Genomic DNA, 23,300 nt, shown 5'->3' with positions numbered 1-23,300 from the left:
ACCTCCGGGTTGCCTTTCAACTTCCTCATATCAGGGGCAAAACTAATAGTTATCTTCATAATCATTGATATTCAATTAAAAATAAGATTCTTGAAGATTCATATGAAACGTGGTACCTGGCCATATCCAACAGTTTTCTGTTTGTGGTGGATTTCACCATTACCTATTCCTAAATTTTAGAGGCCAGCATAACCCTGATGCCAAAATCAGACAAGGATAGCATTCACATAGAAAAAGGAAACCAGAAACTACTATCACTTAATGCATGAATAACAAAAATATTAAAGGTAAAATATTAGCAAATCAATTCCACAAAGTTTTAAATGGATAAGGTATTATTTCCAAATGTGGTTTAAAATTAGTGAATACCAGGGCACCTGACTGGCTCAGTGGGTAAAGCATGCAACTCTTGATCTCAGGGTCATGGGTTTAAGCCCCACATTGGGTGTGGAGCTTACTTAAAAATCCCATAATGTGTTGGGGCACCTGGGTGGCTCAGCCAATCAAGCAGCTGCCTTCAGCTCAGGTCATGACCCCAAGGTCCTAGGACTGAGCCCTGCCTACCCGTGCTTTCTGTCAAATAAAAAAATCTTTTAAAAAATCTTTTAAAAACCCCATAATGCAGTCATAACACTAGTATAGTAAGGATGACAATCCTATGATCATCTCAATAAATGGTAGTAACTATGTAATATTTGTGGTGGATGTGGAGTTATGAGCTAGAACCTTCTTCAAGGAAGGCCTGGCTGCCCAGCTGTGGAACACAGTAGCAGACAGCCTCTAGCTCTCAGTCCTTCAGGAGCTGCCTTAGCTTCAGATAGGTGCCTCCCCTCTAGGCATACCCTTCCCAAGACAGCCTACACCCAGTGACTTAGCAAGTGTACAAATCCAAGTATGTAAAAGTGTGTAAATATCAGTCTGACCCAGTATAAGATACTCTGATAGGCACTGTTCATTCTATTACAGGGTTGCAGGGTTCTTGTCTCCCAGAGTCAAAGAATGAATCTCAGACACAAAAGGATGAATGATAGTTTATTAAGTGAAGGTGAGAACAGAAAGAAAGTTCTCTAGAGTGAGAGGGGTCCTTTCGTGGTTGCCAAATGATATAGTTTTGAAATGTTGGTGAGGTCTGGAGCTGATGACCAAGGAAGAATTCTGGAGATGTTTTTGGTGCAAAAAGGTGATTTTATTAAAACTTGGGGACAGGACCCATGGGCAGAGAGAGCTGTACTGGGGTCATGCAGAGTGGTCCATTATACACTTTCAAGTTGGGAGGGGATTAGGGATAGCGTAAGCCTCCAATGAATTTTGGAAGGAAGGTTTCCAGGACCTTGAGGGGGCTAGCTATTGTTAGGAAAAGGTCATTTATTACTGTCCAATAAAACCTTAGTCATGAGTCCCTTCGGATGTATATCAGTAGGTCATATGCTTGGGGGAGGATTGCCAACATGTATCATGGAGTGGGTAGAGAGAAAGGAAGTTTCCAAAGGAATTTTTGTATGTTAAAGACGACTTACAGGCTCCCCAGGGGTTGGGCTACAGTTGCCTTTTACCCTTAGCAAAGTGTCAGCATCTAGGCAGTTGAGTCCCTAGAGGAATGTCACTCTGCCTATTACAAAAACTTGTCAATGGTCTGTAAGTAGTAAGGAAATTAAGTAATTTTTCTCCTGCCTTCATTTCCCACATCAATTCCAGTGCTCTCTGCTGTGTTAATGGCAGCTTCACTGGGCCTGCAAAACAGTTTAACTTTTGCCTCTGCCCAATTCCGCTTCCTGATCCTTCCCTTTATGTATGTTGGTACCTAATAAATACCTTGCTCTCTCAATTCCATCTCAGCACTTGTTTCCAGAGAGTCTGACAAGCAGTAGAGCATATAATCATTCCTTATCAAAAACAAAACAAAGTTGGGGGGTAACTGGCTTGCTCAGAGTCAGAGGAGTATGCAACTCTTGCTCTTGGAGTCGTGAGTTCGAGCCCCATGTTGGGTGTAGAGATTACATAAATAAAGAAAAAGTAAAAAAAAAATTTAAAAAGGAAAAGTACATAGGGACACCTGGTTGACTCAGTCAGAAGAGTGTGTGACTTTTCTTGATCTCTGGTTTGTGAGTTCAAGTCCCACATTGGGTGTAGAGATTACTAAAAACAAAGAAACAAACTTTAAAAAAGGAAAAGAACAGAAAACTGTAAACTTAAGATTTTAGGTAAACTCCCCCCCTTTTTAAAAGATTTTATTTGTCAGAGAGGGCACAAGCAGGGGAAGCCGTGGGTAGAGGGAAAAGCAGGCTCCCCGCTGAGCAAGGAACCAGATACAGGACTCAATCCCAGGACCCCAGGATCATGACTTGAGAGGAAGGCAGACACTTAACCGAGTCACCCAGGCGTCCCTGTATGTATGTGTGTGTGTGTGTAGATTTCATATATATGTATGTATCTATAGATATCTATATTCATATAATATAGATATAGATGTATATTATATGAATATATATGAATATATATCTATATATGATATATATAGATGATATATTCTATATATATCATATAGATAATATATATTATCTATATGATATATATAGATAATATATATTATCTATATGATATATATAGAATATAGAATATAGATGATATATATCTATATGTGATATATATAGAATATAGATGATATATATATCTATATATGATATCTATATAGAATATAGATATATATTCATATAATATAGATCTAATCTATATAGATTCTATAATATAGATCTAATCTAGATCTAATCTATATTATATGAATATAGATATCTATAGATACATATATATATGAAATCTACACACACACACACACACACTTTTTTCATTAATAAAAAGCTATCATCAATATTATTCTGCTTTTTCTTTCTTTCTTTATTTATTTGACAGAGAGAGAGATCACAGGTAGGTAGAGAGGCTGGCAGAGAGAGAGAGGGAAGCAGGCTCCCTGCTGAGCAGAGAGCCCGATGTGGGATTCGATCCCAGGACCCTGACATCATGACCTGAGCCGAAGGCAGCGGCTTAACCCACTGAGCCACCCAGGCGCCCCTATTCTGCTTTTTCATTCAGTGGAAGGTACACTGTTATCCCCATTTCACAAATGAGAAAACTGTCACAGAGAGGTGAAGTTCCTTGCCCAAGTTCACACAACTAGGAAGTCACCAAACTAGGATTCTAACCCTGGGCATCTGGCTCCAGACCCTACCTCTATAGGCTTATAAGGCTAAAGCCTGTGATTGAAAGCTTTGAGAGGTTTTGAATAGGGAATTGACACATTTTTATACTTTAAAAAGATCTTTCTAGATAACGTATAGAACAGATATAGTAGGATGGGTAGAAGTATGGAGACTAGTTAGTTGCTCACATCCAGGCACATATGGTGGTGGTTTGTACTAGAGCAGCAGATGGGGAGAAGTGCCAAACCGGGACAGATCAAGGAGGTATATAGCACTTACGGATTGAATGTGGAACTGGAAAGGGAAAGAAGAGTCATAGACTTGTAAATTTTTGGCCTGAGTAAACAATGAGAGACAGTAGCATTACTGAGCTGCGACACACTTGGGAAATGACCAGTTTGGGGTTAAAATTGAGTTTTGTTTTTGGGACTTCAAATTTGAGTGTTAAGGGGCGTCTGGGTGGCTCAGTGGGTTGGGCCTCTGCATTTGGCTCAGGTCATGATCTCAGGGTCCTGGGATCGAGCCCTGCATTGGGCTCTCTGCTCAGGAGGGATCCTGCTTCCCCCTCTCCCTCTGCCTACCTCTCTGCCTACTTGTGATCTCTCTGTCAAATAAATAAATAAAATCTTTTAAAAAAATAAAAAAAATTTTGAGTGTTAATATAACTTCCAGATGGGCATATTGAACGGACAATTGAATATATTGAATGTGGAGTTTAGGGAATTGGGTAGGGCTAGAAAGAAAAATCTGTTAAGTCATCATTGTGTTGGAGGTCCTTGGGCAGAGACTGGATGAGATTACTAGAGAATGAGTGTAGTTAGAGCAGAGGATGAAGACAGAGTAACTCCATTCCCCTGTGCGGCACTCCTCACAGCGATTTCATACTTATTTCATGATTTCTCTGATTTTTTTCATCTCTTACTAGACCAAAGCTCCAAAGCTGCGGGGACTGTGATCTCCTTCCCCCACCATTATATCTAACAACATGGTGCCTGGCCTTCAGCTGGGCTCAAAGAATCAAAGGCGTTTTTAAGAGGTGATTTGGCAATACGAGCATAGCAGTTGACTCACAATTCCACTTCCAGAAATATACCCCCAAACGTGTTCAGAGCCATGCAAGAAGAAGTATATCCAAAGGTGTTTATTGTGACATTATCTCTAATTGTGAAAAACTGGAAACAGATGACCTGCAAAGGGAGCATGGTCAATCTGTAAATCTAGATATATGTGTAAATGCATAGAAAGGATCAGACAATGGTAACAACCCCAGATAGGGTAAAGAGAGTTGAAGTGAGTTAATGGGAATATTCACATGTTGCTATCAATAGTTTTTGTTAATTTTTTACAACTTTAATATGTCAATATATTAGTTGCATAATTAAAATCAATAAAGGTGAAGGTGAAAGCTTGTATGTATAAGATCCATATATGTAATATGTGATGGGACAGATTATAATTTTCCAAAGATGGCCACACCAACATATATCCCATTCCACATGTTTTTCTTACAATGTGATATGATGTTGGTTTTCCTCTATCAAGGGTGGGGCTTCGTTTCATTCCTTTGAACCTGAGAGGATATTTGCAACCATTTGGGCCAATAAAATGTGGTAGAAGTAATGCTGTCTGACTTCAAAGGCTAAGGTATAAAAAGAGATACAGCTTCCACCTAGCTCTATTCTCTTAAGGCACTTGTCCTTAGAACCCTATCCTTGGAACTCTATCATGGAAACCAGACCAATGTGTAGAGGCCATGTGTGTATGTATTTTGGCTAACAGCTCCAGCTAGACCCCCAGCTGACAGCCACCAAAACCCACGGAATATATGAGCAAACAATGCTTCCTATGATTCCATCTCCTAGCTTTTGAGTCTTCCAGCTGACATCCCAGACACTGAGGAGCTGAGATAAACCATTTTCACTGTGACCTGTCTCAATTTCTGAACCACAGAGATCATGAGGCTTTTTTTTTTTTTTAAAGATTTTATTTATTTATTTGTCAGAGAGAAAGAGAGAGCAAGAGCGAGCACAGGCAGAGTGGCAGGCAGAGTCAGAGGGAGAAGCAGGCTCCCTGCGGAGCAAGGAGCCCGATGTGGGACTCGATCCCAGGACGCTGGGATCATGACCTGAGCTGAAGGCAGCTGCTTAACCAACTGAGTCACCCAGGCATCCCGAGATCATGAGACTTTTAAATATTTCACATGCACACGTATTTTGGAAAAGTATATGTATATATAAACATACACATTTCATTTCTTATTCTTATCACTTAAGAGTACATAAAAAATACCTTTCCTTATTAATAGATGCCTTAGTACTGCATCATTGCTAATGGTTTTCTTTATTGTATATTTTACCATAATTTAACAAACTATTACTTTTGGACATTTTGGGTGCTGTAAACGTTCCCTATTTGAATCATGATTCCAAAGCACATATATGTGCACATATTTTTATGATATCCTTAAATATTTGTTTCTTTAAAAGATTTTATGTATTTATTTGGCAAAGAGAGACATAGCAAGAGAGGGAAACAGCAGGGGTTGTGGGAGAGGGAGAAGCAGGTTTGTCATGGAGCAGGGAGTCCGATGTGGGGCTCGATCCGAGGACCCTGGGATCATGACCCAAGCCGAAGGCAGACACTTAATTGACTGAGCCACCCAGGCACCCCTATTTTGGCTTAATTCTTAAATCTCTATTTCCTGGACAGGAACTGCCACTGGCATTATTATCAGTCCAATAAATGGTTATGTAATACAGTAATATTGAAAACACGATTGTGGGCACCTGGGTGGCTCAGTGGGTTAGGCCTCTGCCTTCGGCTCAGGTCATAATCTCAGGGTGCTGGGATCGAGCCCCACATCAGGCTCTCTGCTCAGCAGGGAGCCTGTTTCCCCCTTTCTCTCTGCCTGCTGCTCTGCCTATTTGTGATCTCTGTCAATAAATAAAATCTTTGGAAAAAAAAAAAGAAGAAGAAATCACGGTTGGATCTGTGCCCTTAAGAAACTCACCTTTTGGGATTCCCAGGTGGTTCAGTCAGTTAAGCATCAACTCCTGATTTTAGATCATGATCACAGGGCTATTAGATTGAGCTTCTGCCCAGGGTACAGCCTGCTTAGAATTCTCTCTCTCTCTCTCCCTCTTTCTTACTGTCCCTCTCTAAAACAAGCAAGCAAAAGCTCACCTTTAGTAGAAGACAGGTGAACAAATATGGATAATACTTGTTCATATTTGTTCATATGTCAAGCACATGGGTGTACATATAATACGTACATATGTACATATAATATGTACATATGTATATAATATATAATACATATGTACATATTATATGTACATCCATGTGCTTGACATATCAACAAATTCTCTATTTTGCAATGCAAATAGTGGTACAGAAAGTTTCCTTTTGTTTGCTGGAGAGCATTTATTACCAGTATACCAAAATGAAAGCTTCTACTTCAGATTTCATTTGCAAAAAATATACGTTAGGTCTTTTCCTAGTATCATAATTTAAAGGAATATGTTTCGTGAAGACAAATGAAAGAAGCACATTCAAGTTTAGTAGACTTTTACGTTGTTAACATATATACAATTCGTAATCCTGCAATTGTTAGTCATTGCTATTGATTTTCACTCCAAATTTATTTGGGCTTTCTAGGATTTGTTTCCTTTTGCAGGAGGGAGGATTTCTAGTATTTGCGCCTTATTTAGGTACATGCTCTTAAACTGTTAGCTGAAAACCATGTATAAGAAATACACGAATACACGCATGAAGCAAAAAATAAGAACTCGTTACACACAGATTCTTTGCGTATCCGTACATACACGACTTGTGTATGGGTGGAAATAGTTTGGGTTATGCGAAGACTGGCACAGCCAGGATGCTCCGTAACATCACCCGCTTCACCCTCGCATTTTCACTCGTGCAGCAGCAACCTGAGGGAGTCTCCAGGTCTTTCTATCCACAACACTTGGCAACAGGTCCTAGAAGGAACTGGCAGTCATAATGACGCATACTTCCTAAACTGCTTCTAGAAACCGTGTAGCAAGGCAAATGTGGAATTGAAGAAACGAAATCACGATTCAATCTTGGACGATGAATGGGAAGCGGGAGACCTGGGTGGGCCAGGCCGCGGAGAGTAAAGGGAAAGCCCGGCCCGGTCTGTGCGGCTGGGGGGCCACCAGGCGGCGGGCTGAGAGTGCAGGCAGAAATTCCCGGGCCGGCGCGGCGACCTAGAGCCCCAGTTCTTCTTCCACCAGACAGCGGGCCGGGAGACAACGGTCCTTTGGTACTTCATGGACGTCAGCATGTCTTCTGTGTGCACTACACTCGAATACAGTGAAGCGAGCAGTCCATCAGAAAAACGCTGGTTAAAATTATCCCGGCGGGCGGTGCCAGCGGGCGAAAGCCGGAAGAGACGCCTTGACCACTCTCCAATAAGCCGGCTCCTCTCCTCCGCCGCCTCCCGCAGCCGTGGGCACTGGCCGTGCCAGGTCACACTCAGGATCGCAGTGCTGGACTGCAGTGAAGCGCGGGCCAAGGGACGCTATCACCCAGCACCAGCCCGCGACCTCGGCGACCTCGGGTCGACCCCGGGCCGGAAGTGACGCAACTGCACTGAGCACTTCCGGAGCTGCGGAGACGGCTCCACCGGAGGAAGGAGCGCGGGCCTTGACCGGCGTCGGCCCGTAGTCTCCGCCGCCGCCTCTGCGCCTGTGTCTGAAACCTCTGGCCCGGCCGGACCCGGTCTAGTCCGCCCGGGCTCAGCGGCCGCGGGCTGCGGCTCCCGGTAAGTGTGCGGCGCGGGTCGCGGCCTTGTTTACCCCGGCGGGCCGGGGAGGGGGGGTTGCCTCGTCGCGCGCCTCCCTAGCCCTACCGGGGCTCCGCCTTCATCGCCTCCCGCGAGGTCCCGGTGCCCCCGGGCGCTGGGTCCCGGTCTCAGCGCCCACGCCGCTCGCGGAGGGGCGGCTGAGGGCTACGACAAGGCGGCGGGCGCCTGGCGTTTCGCGGTTTTTCCTTCTCCTCCCGTCTTCCCAGCTCCCGGAGAGGTCGGAGGCCAGTGCCTCTCACCGACCGGCGCCGGCGCCTCTGGGCCCTCCCCACCCGGCGCGCCGGGGATACGCGCCGCCTCCGGGGCCCCACACTCTAGTTATCATTCGGAGCCCTCGCAGTGCCACCCGCGCAGTTAGTTAACGCTCGCCTGCGAAGGGTCCCCCTGCGCGTGGGTTCGGTGTCCTCGCGGCTGTCCCTGCGCCTCGGTAGAAACGTGCGGCCCAGGAGCTGTGCTAGCCGCGGGAGAGACAACCGTGTTGTCCGATGACTTCACCTCTGTACTGATTGTTGCTCTGTCCCGTAGAACTTTCTGCCACAATGGACATATTCTATACTTTTGTTCTTAAGTAGGGTAACCACTAGCTACACGTGGCTGTTGAGCATTTGACTTAGGGCTAATGCGACTGAAAACCTGAATTTTAGGGTTTTGTTTATTTTTATTTTTATTTTTTTAAAGATTTTGTTTATTTATTTGACAGACAGAGATCACCTGCCTAAAGAGGCAAGCAGAGAGAGAGAGGAGGAAGCAGGCTCCCTGCTGAGCAGAGAGCCCAATGCGGGACTCGATCCCAGGACCCTGAGATCATGACCCGAGCCGAGGGCAGAGGCCTTAACCCACTGAGCCACCCAGGTGCCCCCTGTTTAGTTTTAAAGTTAAATTTTAATAACCACACGGGGCTAGTGGCTACCATATTAGACAGGCTAGTATAGTGTCAGGTTTTGAAACTAAGTTATTGGTTCTTTTTTTTTTTTTTTAAGATTTTATTTATTTGACACAGGAGAGAGATCACAAGTAGGCAGCGGGGGTGGTCAGGCTGCCCGCTGAGCGGAGAGCCTGATGCGGGACTTGATTGGAGGACCCTGAGATCATGTCCTGAGCTGAAGGCAGAGGCTTAACCCACTGAACCACCCAGGGGCCCCGGTTCATATTTTTAAAGTGCTAAGTAGTTTTCTTCAGAGATGTATCCTTATTAAATGACCATTCAGAGCCAAATGTTATGTCTGGAGTAAACATCTTCAGACTTGCCAAAAAGTTTTCTTGTCAACTTTAAACTGAGAGAGAAGTCTTCAGTTTAGATCCTTTAGCCCAGGGAGGGAGGGTGTCACGTCTCCTCAACATGTGACTTTGGTTCTGGGGGAAAAGTAATTTATATTACTCCTTTTTTGTTTGAGGTGGAGGGATAATATTTAACATCCAAAGGAAATCAGAGCATTGTCATTAGTTCTTTTAATAAGGCAGTGACATTCAGGCCCCTTCAAACAATGTCAGCACTCTTTTGAGTATAATTAGGGATATTTAATTTTGAAAAGATTAAAAATTAAGTTTTTATTTAAATCTGGACCTAGAACTCTCACCAAGTATGAAATGACTTTCTCTTTTTTAGAGGGGAGTATGAAGTTTTCCCCTGCTTTTTGAGTATTTAGTTAGTAAGAAGCCTTTGGGCAACATCTAAGTTCAAATCCTGGGGAGAAAGCCAGAGAAAGTGGAAACCTTGGTCTTCTGTTTGTTGTGATTCTGGAGGTAGCTTTGTGGATAGTATTAGGTTCTCTGGAAGGGTGGTGGGGAATTATAAATCCTTGTAGCCAGTGGATCTGGTGGAAGTATTAATTCTGGGTTGCTGGAACTGTGATCCTGGCAAGTTACTTAACCTTTCTGAACTGTGGCTTCCTCATTTGTAAGAAGGGAATTATAGCCACTTTGTAGGGTTGTGAAGATGAGAATGAGTCAAACCTAAAATTGGCCTTCATTAAATGAGAGCAAATATTGGTAGTGAAATACTGTAGATGGGAGCAGTATTTATGAATTTTATTTTCCCAGTAAGCAATATCTTTAATAAAAATACAGGTAAAAGAAAAAAGACATTAAGGGGTGCCTGGGTGGCTCAGTGGGTTGAGCCTCTGCCTTTGGCTCAGGTCATAATCTCAGGGTTCTGGGATCAAGCCCTGTGTGGCCTCTCTGCTCAGCAGGGAGCCTCCTTCCCCCCTCTCTCTCTGCCTGCCTCTCTGCCTGCTTGTGGTCTCTGTCAAATAAATAAAATCTTAAAAAAAAAAAAAAGATTTAAAAAAAATCAATTGTTCTTTACTGTTTTAGAAATAACCTTCCATAATCATTGTTTAGACCTTGATTTTCATTTGGTTTATATTTACTTGTCCATGTTTGAAGTATTTTTTTTTTTTAAAGATTTTATTTATTTATCAGAGAGAGAGGTGGAGAGAGCGAGCATAGGCAGACAGAATGGCAGGCAGAGGCAGAGGGAGAAGCAGGCTCCCTGCCGAGCAAGGAGCCCGATGCGGGACTCGATCCCAGGACGCTGGGATCATGACCTGAGCCGAAGGCAGCTGCTTAACCAACTGAGCCACCCAGGCGTCCCTGAAGTATTTTTTTGGAAGTTACAAAGTTTTAGTTTTTTGAGAAATCCTGTAGTATAAAGAAATAGACATAAGATTTCTAATTGAGTGAGCAAATAGTACTTATATAGTCTTGCATAGTGAGCTCTGTATCTCTGAGCAGGTCAGATGACCCTTGAGCATGTCAGAAGAGAGGTGACAAAGGGGGATTAATATTGCCTAGTGGGGATCCTATTGGGGACATTCTTTATTTCAAAATAATTCTTTCATGAGTGAGATCTGAAATACTGGCAATATTTGTTATATTATCACCGTGGAAGTTATTTTATACTAAAAATTTCATTTTAAGTCAGTTGCAATTTACTTTGTCCACTTCTGTGCAACATTTAGGGTTGAAATTGTGATAGTGACTTAGGGAATCTGAACCATAGGCATAAGGTGGTGGGTTTTCAAACTGAGGGAGGGAACTGGGTATCTATTTACATCACCAGTATTCTAGGTTAAATTCTTATTGACTGTTTACTTTGAGCACTTTGTTTTTTAGAAGGCCATTGAACTCCTCTTGTTAATAACTCTTCTCAATATAATGGTATACATGCTTCTGTGGGACTTAAAATAATTTCATAGTTACTCTGCTCCCTTGCTGCTTATCCTTTTAAATGTCTTCACTTGTTAAAAAATAAATTTGCAAAACCAGGGTACCAATGTCAAAAATATAAATAGAATTTTCTCTTTTCATTTTAGATGGAAATTATATGACAGACTATTTGGGGTGACATCTTGAAAGATCTTCAAGAATTGCAGGTATTTTTAATTTAAAGATTAACTTTCTCCTGCGGGAAAAGTACTATAGTTCATTTGTAATTAGGTGATTCTGCCATATAAAACAATTTGTTAAAAGTCAAACTGAAAATATTAGTACTGCTCTCATTAATGTGATTTTTTAGAAAACTGGGCATTTATGGTTAGCATGTCAAACTTAGATTCACTGATGATTTTTTTTTTTTAAGATTTTTATTTATTTACTTATTTATTTGACAGAGAGATCTCAAGTAGGCATAGAGGCAGGCAGGGTCGGGGGCGGGGAGAGATTCCCCACCAAGCAGAGAGCCCAGTGTGGGGCTAGATCCCAGGACCCTGAGACCATGACCCCAGCCGAAGGCAAAGGCCCAACCCTCTGAGCCACCCAGGCGCCCTGATTCACTGAGAGAGAGATAGGGAAAAAAAATATATATATATACATATATATTTTTTTAAGATTTTAAGATTTTATTTCTTTGACAGGCAGAGTTTTATATACATATATATATATATATATATATATATATATATATATAATTTTTTTTTTTTAAGATTTTATTTCTTTGACAGGCAGAGTTCACAAGTAGGCAGAGAGGCAGGCAAAGACAGAGAGAGGGGGAAGCAGGCTCCCCGCCGAGTAGAGAGCCTGATGCGGGGCTCCATCCCAGGACCCTAGGATCATGACCTGAGCCGAAGGCAAAGGCTCTGACCCACTGAGCCACCTAGGTGCCCCACTGATTCACTGATATTTTTATATTAAAAGGGGTTCTGTGGTCCTTTACCTATTCACTACATGTTCTTTTTTTTTTCCTTAACGCATTCATTTTAATGTGTTTTAATTTTTATTTTTTGTCTTAATGATGGTTGATTTTTTTGAGAGATTCTTTTTTTTTCTTTTCCAGATTTTTTATGTATTTATTTTTTTAGAGCGAGAAAGCTTGCCCAATGAGACCAGGGGGAGGGGCAGAGGGAGGAGAGAATCTCAGGCAGACTCCCTATGGATCTCAGGACTTTGAGATAATGACCTGAACCCAAATCAAGAGTTGGACACTTAACCAACTGAGCGGTCCAAGCCACCCCCTTGAAAGCTTATCTATTTCAAATAGACTTCATGTATACTTTTGTATTTAATCTAGATTTAGTTATGTAAGTTATTTATATACCATCTCATCCAGATGCTCTTGCATTTTAAAGTCTTATGAGTTTTTACATTTAAATCACTATTTAAGAGATGCCTGGGTTAAGATATCTTGTCTTCAGCTCAGGTCATGATCCCAGAGTCCTGGAATTGAGTCCCAGATAGGGCTCTTTGCTCACTGGGGAACCTGCTTCTCCCTCTGCTGCTGCCCCCCGACCCCCGCTTGTGCGGTTTTCTCTCTCTCTCTCTCTCTCTCTCTCTCTGACAAATAAAATCTTAAAAAAATTAAATTACTGTATAATATTGTTTCTTGCAGATGATCATTTGAAATAGTACTTGTACAGAAAAGTTAATGGGTATTTGCCAAAATCTTCTCTGTATATTTATAGCTTTCCTTCTCAATTGGATCAATTTCTTTGTGTTGAATACCCCTTTAAGGAATCAGTAGAATCCTTTAAAACTGAAAAAATCAGTTAGGGATTAAGAGATTTTAAATTTTGGTAATTCAGCCTTATGATTGCTTCCCTGGTGGGCCTTCAGCTGTGAGATGTGCCTTTTTCTTAAGGACTCCTATGGGAAGGATAAGTCCTTGGAAATTTGACCCTTTGACATGGAGTAGACCGCCTTCCTGACTCTTTCATTCCAGGCCCTTCATGTGAAGTTACCATTATTAGGTGCTTCTGCTCCTCAAGAAAAGAATTTCGCTTAGATAAGCCTGGGCAGGGAGATGATGATGATGTTTCCTATATGATACGAGAGTTGGAATAGGCCATAATGGTAATAGGTCCAGGCTATACTATTTTGATTCTTCAATGGATACTGTTATAACTTCTCATAGTGAAAGTAAGTAACATTTATTTTTTTCTTTTCCTTCCTTAGAAGACAAAAAACACTAATGCATTTGAGAAAGTGGTAAAGTTTGGGGGGAGGGGAAAAAGCTGCTTTCCTGATCTGCAACTTGGCTGGATGCTAAGATGTCTGTGGACATGAATAGCCAGGGGTCTGACAGCAATGAAGAGGACTATGACCCAAATTGTGAGGAGGAAGAAGAGGATGAGGACCCTGGGGACATAGAGGACTATTACGTCGGAGTAGCCAGCGATGTGGAGCAGCAGGGGGCCGATGCCTTTGATCCTGAGGAGTACCAGTTTACCTGCTTGACCTACAAGGAATCTGAGGGTGCCCTCAATGAACACATGACCAGCTTAGCCTCTGTCCTAAAGGTGAGCAGTGATGTCAATTCCAAGTATAATTCCCCCAGTTAAATCTAAATACAAGCTTTTGCTAACTGATGTCTCCTCCAGATTGATGGAATGAGTGGTGCTGTAGTGAAACCAAATTTAGGACATGTGTTGGATTAGTTGGACCCATTTGATGCTTTACTTTGTTTTCTAAAATATGCATATTTAAGGCCCTCAAATTCCCAAGTTACTAAAAATTAGGAACGATGGAGTAGATTCAGGATAGACTGGAAGTACATAGAAGCAGAATTATGTAGATTAACATGGTTTCGGTAAGTGAGTCTTATGAAACTTAATGAGGTAAGATATGATTAGCCTCAGAATCACCATCCTCTATACCACCGTGTGTGAGTTTCTGGCAAATGTCTTGAGAGGTACCCAGGATGTGCCTTGAGTCATCAGTGCCCCTGGGCTAATTGAATTCCATTGTTTCATGTACTAATGTTGGAAGAGATTTTAGTTTGTGTTTCCTTGATTTGGGAGGTATTTTATGGAAATTTTAAAGAGTTGGTTATTCCAGCAAGAATCTCATTTTTACCACTGAAATTAGCTTGCTTTTCAATCTTGCACCTCAGGCCACTTTTGTCCTTACCATGTATGTTTTGTGCTATGTAAGACTAGTACCTAGTACACTCACCTAAAACACTATGTACAATAATTATTTTTATGTTCATTTAGACAATTTCCCAGCATGTTTCTTTCTCCTCTAATGTTGGCCATTATGTGAAAGTGGGGACATTTCTCTTATTTCACTGCCCTTCCTTCAAGAACTGCTATATGGATCTTGTTATCTGCCTAAATCGAAGGTCAGGGGAACATAGGCATGATTTCAACCAAATGATTTTCTTGTTGGTATTTAAATGGAAGTAACTAAGGTATGCCATGTGTGATTTCTCTAAAAGCTGCCTTATCTATTAGTTTAGGGATTTTTTTCCCCCAGGTGGTCAGCAGAGGCTCACTAATACCTTAGATTTGGATACTCAGGGCTTTATTAGCAGCTAGTGGGAAGTTGAAATCTACAGCTTTTTTGGTGACTCCTTCCTGGAAGGGTTGCAGACTTCTTGTCTTGTGGTCAGTAGAAAACTTTGAAGAATGGAGACCCATCGGAACCTCTGGATTTGGGATTTCTGCCCCATAGCTTTAGTAAAGCTGCTGGGACCTGTGTTTCCAGAGGACATTTCTGTGGTAGAAAAGACATCATATCTCTTCTTCACAGTGCACACACCTCTCTGGTCAACTAGTTTCTTTTGCTTTAACCATATTGTCAGGTTATGCACAGTGTTGGTATTTAAAATTAGAAAAGGTATTGTCAGGTGTGTGGCTGTGTGTTGGCTAAGTTCATCAGATGTTTCATCTATGCATAAGCACCCTGTTTCCTCTGTGCTGCCTTTCCTACCCTTCTGGGTGGGCCCAGATACCTGTCTTTGTTTTTTTTTTAATTGTGGTAAACCATACATAACATAAAATTTACCAATTTTACATTTTTCCTTGCTATTAAGCTGATACAGGGTTAGGCCCCTGGAAAGTCTCCCCATAGAAAGCCCTCCCTTTCCTCCCTTCGAGTGCCTTCAGAGTCTAGCTTGTACTTTTCCTGGGTAGCCTTCTTGACATTCCTGCAACACAGTGGTTGTACCGTCCTTTGTTCTCGGTGCCTAAACATTACAGCTCCTGTATGTACTAGTGCACATCCTGCAGTCTTTGGACCGCTTACATTGTTTAACCTTTTCATGTATTTTCGCATGATCTCCGACTAGATTGTCACTGCATAGAGGACAGAAACTGCTTTATACCTTTTCTCCCCCATCATTCCTGTCACAGTGTTTCATCCATAGTAGGTGTTGAATAATTTCTTGGATACTGTGAATTTTGTCAGCTGTTGATGACAGTAGTGATGCTGTTCATATGAGCCAGATTCCGTAGTCCCCTACTGTACATCCTTCTCTGCTGTCAGGAAAAGGCATCATTCTGACCCTCAAAATCATGAAAAGAAGGAGCAAAACAAACTTGGTATAGAGATGAAGAAATAAAAAGAGGTGAAAGAAAGTTGAAACACAAGGAAGGGGTTAAAGAGAAAATGAGGCAAAGGGGAAAAAACAGTCCATGAAAATTTAGATCATGGTAGCAGATAGATTTTTTTCCCCCTTCCCTAGGTCTCACTGAGAAGCATGCTAATAACCATTTTCTTTCTGGAGCTGGGGAGCAAGGGTTCTGGCTCTTTTGGTGGCTTGGCTATGCATAAAGGGACTCAGTGGTGTTTTAAGTAGTTTGGGAATTTGACCGAAGAGGGTAGGCAAAAACAGCTTGGTTGAGACTAGAGAGGGAATCACATACAGTCTTCCTTTTTCAGGCTGGCTAAAAACTAACGTTTTCATTTTTGTGATTAATATTTTATGAGATGAGAGGGAATAATTTTAAGTGCTGCATTTACAGAATGTTGTTTATTGATGCTTTGGCTATTCTAGCTCCCCTATTGCATGTTTATCTGAGAGTAGAGATCAGTGGTGATCATCCAGATTACTACTGATGTCCCCCGATGATCCTGGTGTTGTTTGTACAACTCTGTGACATATTGAGATATTTAATTCTTTCATATGATTTAGGTGCTATTTGGCTGGTAGGAAATATGATGTGTATGTGGTTTAAAGTTAGAGCCATATGGAACAGTCATTTATGAATGAAAGCTAAGTTTGAGGACTGGCTTGACTTTTTCACTGATTCTCATGTCTGTTTCACTTGTTTTGTTTGTGTGTTGGCAGTTACCTATGGATGGGGCATTGTCTGGCATAAAATTAAGCCTTTTGTTGTCTTTTGAGATTTGATGTCTCTCAAATATTAAAATTCCTATTGTCTGGGACACTGGGTTTTTGGTTTAGTGAGGGCCCCTGGTGTCAGGGTAACTTCCTATACATGTTGTAAAACAAGTTCTTGAGTAAGATCATTAATTGAGAAAGGAAAGTGTCCAAGAAATCAGATTTAAGGGCTAAGGATAGACAACAGAGAAAATGAGTATCTGTTATTGGGGGGGGGGGGTAGGGAGACTACTGTGTTCAGATAATGACAAAATGGAAGCTTTGTATTTAGAATTAGCTATCGTCTTATACAGATAGGATACAGTTGACCCTTGAACAATGATGGGGACTAGGGGTGCCAATCCCCAAACTGCCAAAAATCCACATATAACTTTTGACTCCCCAAAAACTTAATACTAGTAGCTTACTGTTGACTGGAGGCCTTACCAATACCGTAAACAGTGAGCACATATCCTGTATATTACGTGTATTACATACCAGATTCTTATAATAAAGTAAACTAGTGAAAGAAAATGTTAAGAAAGTCATAAGGAAAAGACATTTACAGTACTGTATTGCAAAAAAATTGTGTACAGGTGGCTCTGTGTGATTCAAACCCATGTTATTCAAGTATCAACTGTAGTCAGAGATTAGATGATTGTCAGGTGAGATATATTGTAGGAGGGAGAAAATCTATGACAAATATTTGTCGTGATTGTGTAGGTCTTTATGTCTTAAGGAAAGTCTTTAAGGAAAACAAAGCTAACTTTAAAACCCTGTCTTTTCTTTTAAAACAAAAACAAAAACAAACCCTGTCTTTTCATATGACACTCACAGGAAGATTATTTGATTATCTTACAGATGAAAGAGTCCTTTTCTGGTAATAACAGACATTTTTATTGCAAAATATGTAGTAGTTAGCCAAGAAGAATTTTGTTGTTCAGTGAATCCTGTTTGTTAATCCTGTTTGTTACTGCTGTTCTGTGAAACTCCTGAGGCATTTGCTATCAAGCTGCTCAAGAAGGGGCTCATCCCAGATAGCCCAGGTTGGCTTTCATTAGTGATGGGCCAGAGGAGTCTCCCCCATGCTACTCTCTTCCTCTCAGCAGTGTGCCAAGGGTGTGGGCAGGAGAGGAGGAATGTGGTTCAGGTCCCCACCCAAATGCATGAAAAAGGAGAAGTAGTAGTCCACTTTGGGCTAGATCCAGTCTAATGGAGCAAAAGTGAGCTCTCTGAGCTTTGTGTTGCAGGAGAACCTTGAAGTTGGAGTAGAAGGGCAGTGCAGGTCACAGCAGTCAAGTCCAAGCCCCACAGGTCGATAAGCATGGTGATGGGAAAGTTATGTTCTGAGCTAGAGCAGGAGACTAAGAAGAAAGTATAGGTTAAAGGGAGTAAAATGTGGAGGATTGTGAATGCAGCCTGGGGTGTCTTTACTATTGGATTTTTAAACTTCTTCATTGCTGAACTACGCTGTTCACTTCTTAAGCCTTGTGTTTCTTCAGATAGGATTGGAGAAATAAGCTGGTTATAATGAGTGTTTTTACTACAGTTCTTGCTTTATGAATTGTATTAACTGCAGTAGAGGGGAAACTTACATAGAATACTTCATTCTGCCACCCTTTTGCTTAAATTTATTTTAAAATCTAGTGTTTGATATTCAGCAAAATGTAGCTGGAAAATCTTTTATGATTCTTCTTCTGTGGATCGTTTTTCCCCTTTGTGGATGAATCATAATTAGTTTTCAATGCTTCTGACTCCAAGTGCAGAAGTCTTTATAGTCTCATGTTCAAAACAATCTCATTTCTATACATTTGGTACTGATAACATGAGCAATTGATGTTTTTCACAAAATACCTTGTATTTAGTCTTTCTCTTAAGTGGCACCAAGTTTTTGTATAATATCTGGAAAAGACTTTAATTTTACTTATCATGTCAACTTTATTTTATCCTGATATAGTGGGATTTTAGACCATTTTTATTTATATATTTGTTAACAGTACTTGTTGTTTTATTACTATTAATGGGAGTATCCTCAAGCTGGGCTTGGTAACACTGAGTATTTATGCTGAGCAGCCATCTGATTTCTATTTTTATGACCTGATGTCAGATTTCTTTGCATGCCTGTATCTCAATAGAATCTAGATTAAATTCCTGTGTTTCAAATAGTTGGTTGTTAGTGGGTGTGTCATACTTCATGATGTTTAGTCTGGAAATCTGATGTGCATTTTACTGATGTACAGATTTATTTTTAAAAGGGAGATGAAAAATGTCCAGAGTGACGTTGAGAATTGCCTAAGTACAACTAGTGCTACAGTTGTGCCTGTCTTGCCAGTTTAGTAAGGTTATTGTCATCGTTGACTTTGTTTGCTCACTGTGCACTTGGCACCACACGCGTTTACCGCCTTCCAGAAAATAAGCTCTTAATCAGATTCAAGAGCAGCTTTCATTCTAGTCTTTTTCTTGTACTTTCACATTATCATACAAACGATGCATAATCAAGGGGTGGTCTTATTTTATTTCAGGATTTATTTATTTTAGAGAGAGAGCACGCAAGCAGGGGGAGGGGCAGAAGGAGAGGGAGAAAATCCCAAGCAGACTCCCTGCCGAGGCCTACAACAGGGGGCTCAACCCCAGGACCCTGAGATCATGATCAGAGCCAAAACCAGGAGTCAGCCACGGAGTGCCTGGGGCTCAGTGGGTTAAGCATCTGCCTTCAGCTGCCTTCAGTGTCTGCCTTTGGGTCCTTTGGCTCCCTGCTTAGTAGGGAGTTTGCTTCTCCCTCTTCCTCTGTATGTCCCTCCCTCATGCTCTTCTCTCAAACAAATAAATAAAATCTTTGTTTTGTTTTTTTTGTTTGTTTTTTTTAAATAAAATCTTAAAAAAAAAAAAAAGTCAGGCACTCAGCTGACTGAGCCACCCAGGTGCCCCCTTAAGGGGTGCTTTTAATCCTACATTTGTGTTCTAATCCTTAACTTATTTATATTTAACCTTTTATTGTTGAGGTGTTACTATAGTATTTAAAGAAGAAATATCCTTCATAATTCCTTAATCTAAAATAAAAGTTTTCTTCCTTGCTTATAGTCCTGCAGGTCTTACCCAAATTTATACATAATATTACTGTGCTTCAATTCATTCATTTAACCAATATTTATTAAGCACTTACTGTGTGCCAGGCCCTGAAAAAATAGCATTGAACAACATAATAGATTCCTTCCCTGATGGATGTTAGATTCTGGTAATTGTTCTGTACATGTATTTTTATATTCTGCTATTTTCTTATATACAAGCTTGCCTCAGAGATATTGCAGGTTCCAGACCACTGCAATAAAGCAAAAATCACAATAAAGCACGTCAAATGAATTTATTTCCCAGCGCAAAAAAAGTTGTATTTATGCTATACAGTCGTCTGATAAGTGTTCAGTAGCAACTTGTCTATAAAATAATGTAAATATCCTAATTTTAAAATAACGTTGCTGAAAATTGCTAACCATCACCTGAGCTTTCAGCAGGTTGCAATCACTGATCACAGATCACCATAACAAATACAATAATAATGAAAAAATGTGAAATATTGCAAGAATTACCAAAATGTGACACAGAGATAGGAAGTTAGCAAATGCTATCAGAAAAATGGTGCTGATAGACTTACTTGATGCAGGGTTGCCACAGACCTTCAGTTTGTTTTTGAAAACACACATACACACAAAAACAGTATCTGCAAAATATGGTGAAATGAGGTATGCCTGTATTTTAACGATTTCCCCATTTTTACTTCATCCTCATAAATTACTTTAAATGGCTGAGTATCACACCATCATATTGAGGCTTAATTTGCTCAGACTTTCTCCATTGGGCATTTAGGTAAGTACTTATGTGTTACAGTTCTTGCGGACTGGTTATGTTGGCTGTGAACACTTTTGTAAATGTGGCCTTTGAGTCTCTTGGCCCTTGGCCCTTGGCCAGGGCTAGGGGTCAGATGGTTGGGCTCCATTTCCTTTTTTGCCATTTAATATAATGTGACCTTGGGCAAGTTCCTAACATCTCTCAGCTTCAATTTTCTCAACTGTAAAATAATGATAAAAAGACCTCCTTCGCTGCAGTGAATGAGATAATGCATGTAAAGTACCTGGCACATGAATGTTCAAACAAATGGTTATGGTGGAAGGCAAGTCATGGCAGGGCAAGTGCAGAACAGTGGGATTGTTCCTTTCACATATTTATTGCAGTTCCTTAGAACACACTCTTAGGAATGTGCATTTTCAGTTGCAGGCTAAAAGCCACATTGAGGAAGGTTCTGGGTGGCATATTGCTGATGATGTTTCTAGTGTGCATATGGTAGATGGATCATGTACTTTGGATTTTTTTGTCTTCATGCAGAGCCTCCGGTTCCCTTCTCCTGGGGCTCACTGATAAGAAAAGTAAAAATAACACAAAATGAATTTTGAATTGGGACCAGGAAAAGGATGCAGGGGAATATAGCTTGTCTGTTATTCCTACATTTTTGGTTGACTGCTGTGTTTGGTCTTAGGCCTGCATTGATAGAACTACTTAATGTGAAGTACTTGGATAATTGGGGGTTCTTATTATTGGGGCATCTCCTTACTTTAACTTGTGCTCTGTTCCAGTCTCCTCTGTTTTGTTTTTGTTTTTGTTTTACTTTGCCTTTGCCCCTACTGCTCTAGGAAAAATTTCACAGATTAGATTTCTCTGCCCAAAAGAGGAAAGAGTTATAAGGAAGGATTTGAGAAAGGTACAGATGAGATACAGGAAGCTTCTCATCTTGCTCTTCCTAAAATGTGTCTGTCCTGTGGCTTGATTACTCAAATCGACATGAATTATCAGAATTTGAAGCTTATTTATGTTCCCTTTTCTTAGAACTGTCACAAATCTTTATACACATGAAATGGTTTTACTGTGAAAACCTCAAGTTACCAACCAGAAATGGAGAAAAATACAGGGAAAGTGAGCAAAAGGTTGGTTTAGAGATTTTAATAGAACAGAACTGTTCTTAGGATCATGAACAAAGAGTGGTCTCCATCTGGAAAATTTGCTGTCTTTGACTAGTGGCTTCTTTCTTGGCCAGTATATGCTCTAGTCATTCTCATTTCTTTTATCCCTTAGTTTAGGCTTTTATTTTCCAGAGTCTGTAGATAGCTTTGCCTCCTTTTAACAAGAAATAACTCCAGTGCCATCAGAATTAGCTGCCTGGAGACCCCTGAGTGGCTCAGTTGGTTAAGCAGCTGCCTTCGGCTCAGGTCATGATTCCAGTGTCCTGGGATCGAGTCCCACATCGGGCTCCTTGCTCAGCAGGGAGCCTGCTTCTCCCTCTGCCTCTTGCCTACCACCCTGTCTGCCTGTGCTCGTGTGTGCACTCTCTCTAAAAAACAAAATTTTTTTTTTTTAAATTAGCTGCTTGGATTCTCTCCCTCTCTCTTTTTAAGATTTCACTTATTTATTTGACAGAGATCACAAGCAGGCAGAGAGGCAGGCGGAGGGGGGGGGGGGGAGCAGGCTCCCCGCCAAGCAGAGAGCCCGTTGTGGGGCTCAATCCCAGGACCCTGAGACCATGACCTGAGCCGAAGGCAGAGGCCAGGCACCAGAGCCACCCAGGCGCCCCTGGATTCTCTGTCTTAATTGATGATACCACCATCCACCAAGCTGGGAAGCTGAGTTACCCTTGACTACCTTCCCCCCCGAAGCCCTCCCTGTTCCCCAGTCAAAGTTGGACACTCCTGTCTCTGTACCGCTCTGTACATGTGTCTTGCTGTGTATTTATGCTAATTAGAAACTCTTGCTTGTAAGCCAGGGCAACTCTTTGAGAGTTTCTTGTTGTTGATCCGACTGTCTAAGCCAAGTCAACAAATGCAGAAGTTGAGAATTTAACCCCAGACCTCTACTTCTCTAGGTTCCCATTGTAAATAGAAGACACAGTTATCAAAGGAGTTCCATGAAGCTGGCTGAAGTCTAAGCAGAGACAGTATATACCTGGTAGATGTATGGTTCCCAGCTTGGGGTGCATCTCAGAATTAGTTTTGTCAATTCTGATGCAGAAGCCTGAATTTTATGCAGACATAATAAAATAAAATCTTATTTTAGAGATGAGGCAAGGTATTCATTATATTTATGTGGAGAATTCATGTGGAGTACAAAAAAATTGTGAAACAATTCAGGTTATCAAAGCGAGGAGGAAAGGGTGCATTTTCTTTGGCTGCCGAAAGGATGTGTCCAGCCTTCAGAGTGTACTGATTTCATAACTGGAGTAGGGGTAGGATAAAGACACCCAACTATACTGGCAAGTTTGATAGGTTTCCTGTATTTTTTTTCCTGTAATATTTCTGATGTCTAAACATAACTTCCTGTGTCATCGATATCAAGATAAAAGTGGTTTCTTAGGATCATGGTGATAATGATAGCTGTAAAAATGACAAATAATATCTGCAGTGTGAATGTTTTAAGAGTTTTGAATTTTATGGCGCAGAACACATCCCCCCCTCCCCCGCTAGCATGTTAGCATTGGCTTCTGCTGCAAGATCGTTGGCTGTCCTTATATACCTTTGTATCCCTCCATTTGTTTTTGTTTGTTTGGTATTCAGATGTCTGTAGCAGTTTTATTTGCAATAGCCAAAAACTGGAAACAACCTAAATATCCAGAAACAGGTGAATGAACAAGTAGTGGTATGCCCATTGAACAGCATACTTCTCGGCAGTATAAAAAGAGTGAATGGCTTACAAAAGC

General features: G+C 41.2%; 1 protein-coding gene across 1 annotated transcript in view; it reads left to right on the top strand.

The window, feature by feature from the left end:
- Positions 1–7,813: 7,813 nt before the first annotated feature.
- Positions 7,814–23,300, top strand: part of ARIH2 (ariadne RBR E3 ubiquitin protein ligase 2) — a 48,713-nt gene continuing 33,226 nt past the window's right edge. Inside the window, 3 exon segments of the mRNA XM_082704392.1 lie at positions 7,814–7,983; positions 11,340–11,399; positions 13,414–13,757. Coding sequence (XP_082560518.1) covers positions 13,509–13,757 — 249 coding nt within the window. The 5' untranslated portion in view covers positions 7,814–7,983; positions 11,340–11,399; positions 13,414–13,508.

Source organism: Mustela nivalis (genome assembly GCF_964662115.1).
Source record: "Mustela nivalis genome assembly, chromosome: 1".
Lineage (NCBI taxonomy): Eukaryota > Metazoa > Chordata > Mammalia > Carnivora > Mustelidae > Mustela > Mustela nivalis.
The sequence above is the reverse complement of the archived record's forward strand: the minus strand, read 5'-3'. Positions and strand labels throughout refer to the sequence as shown.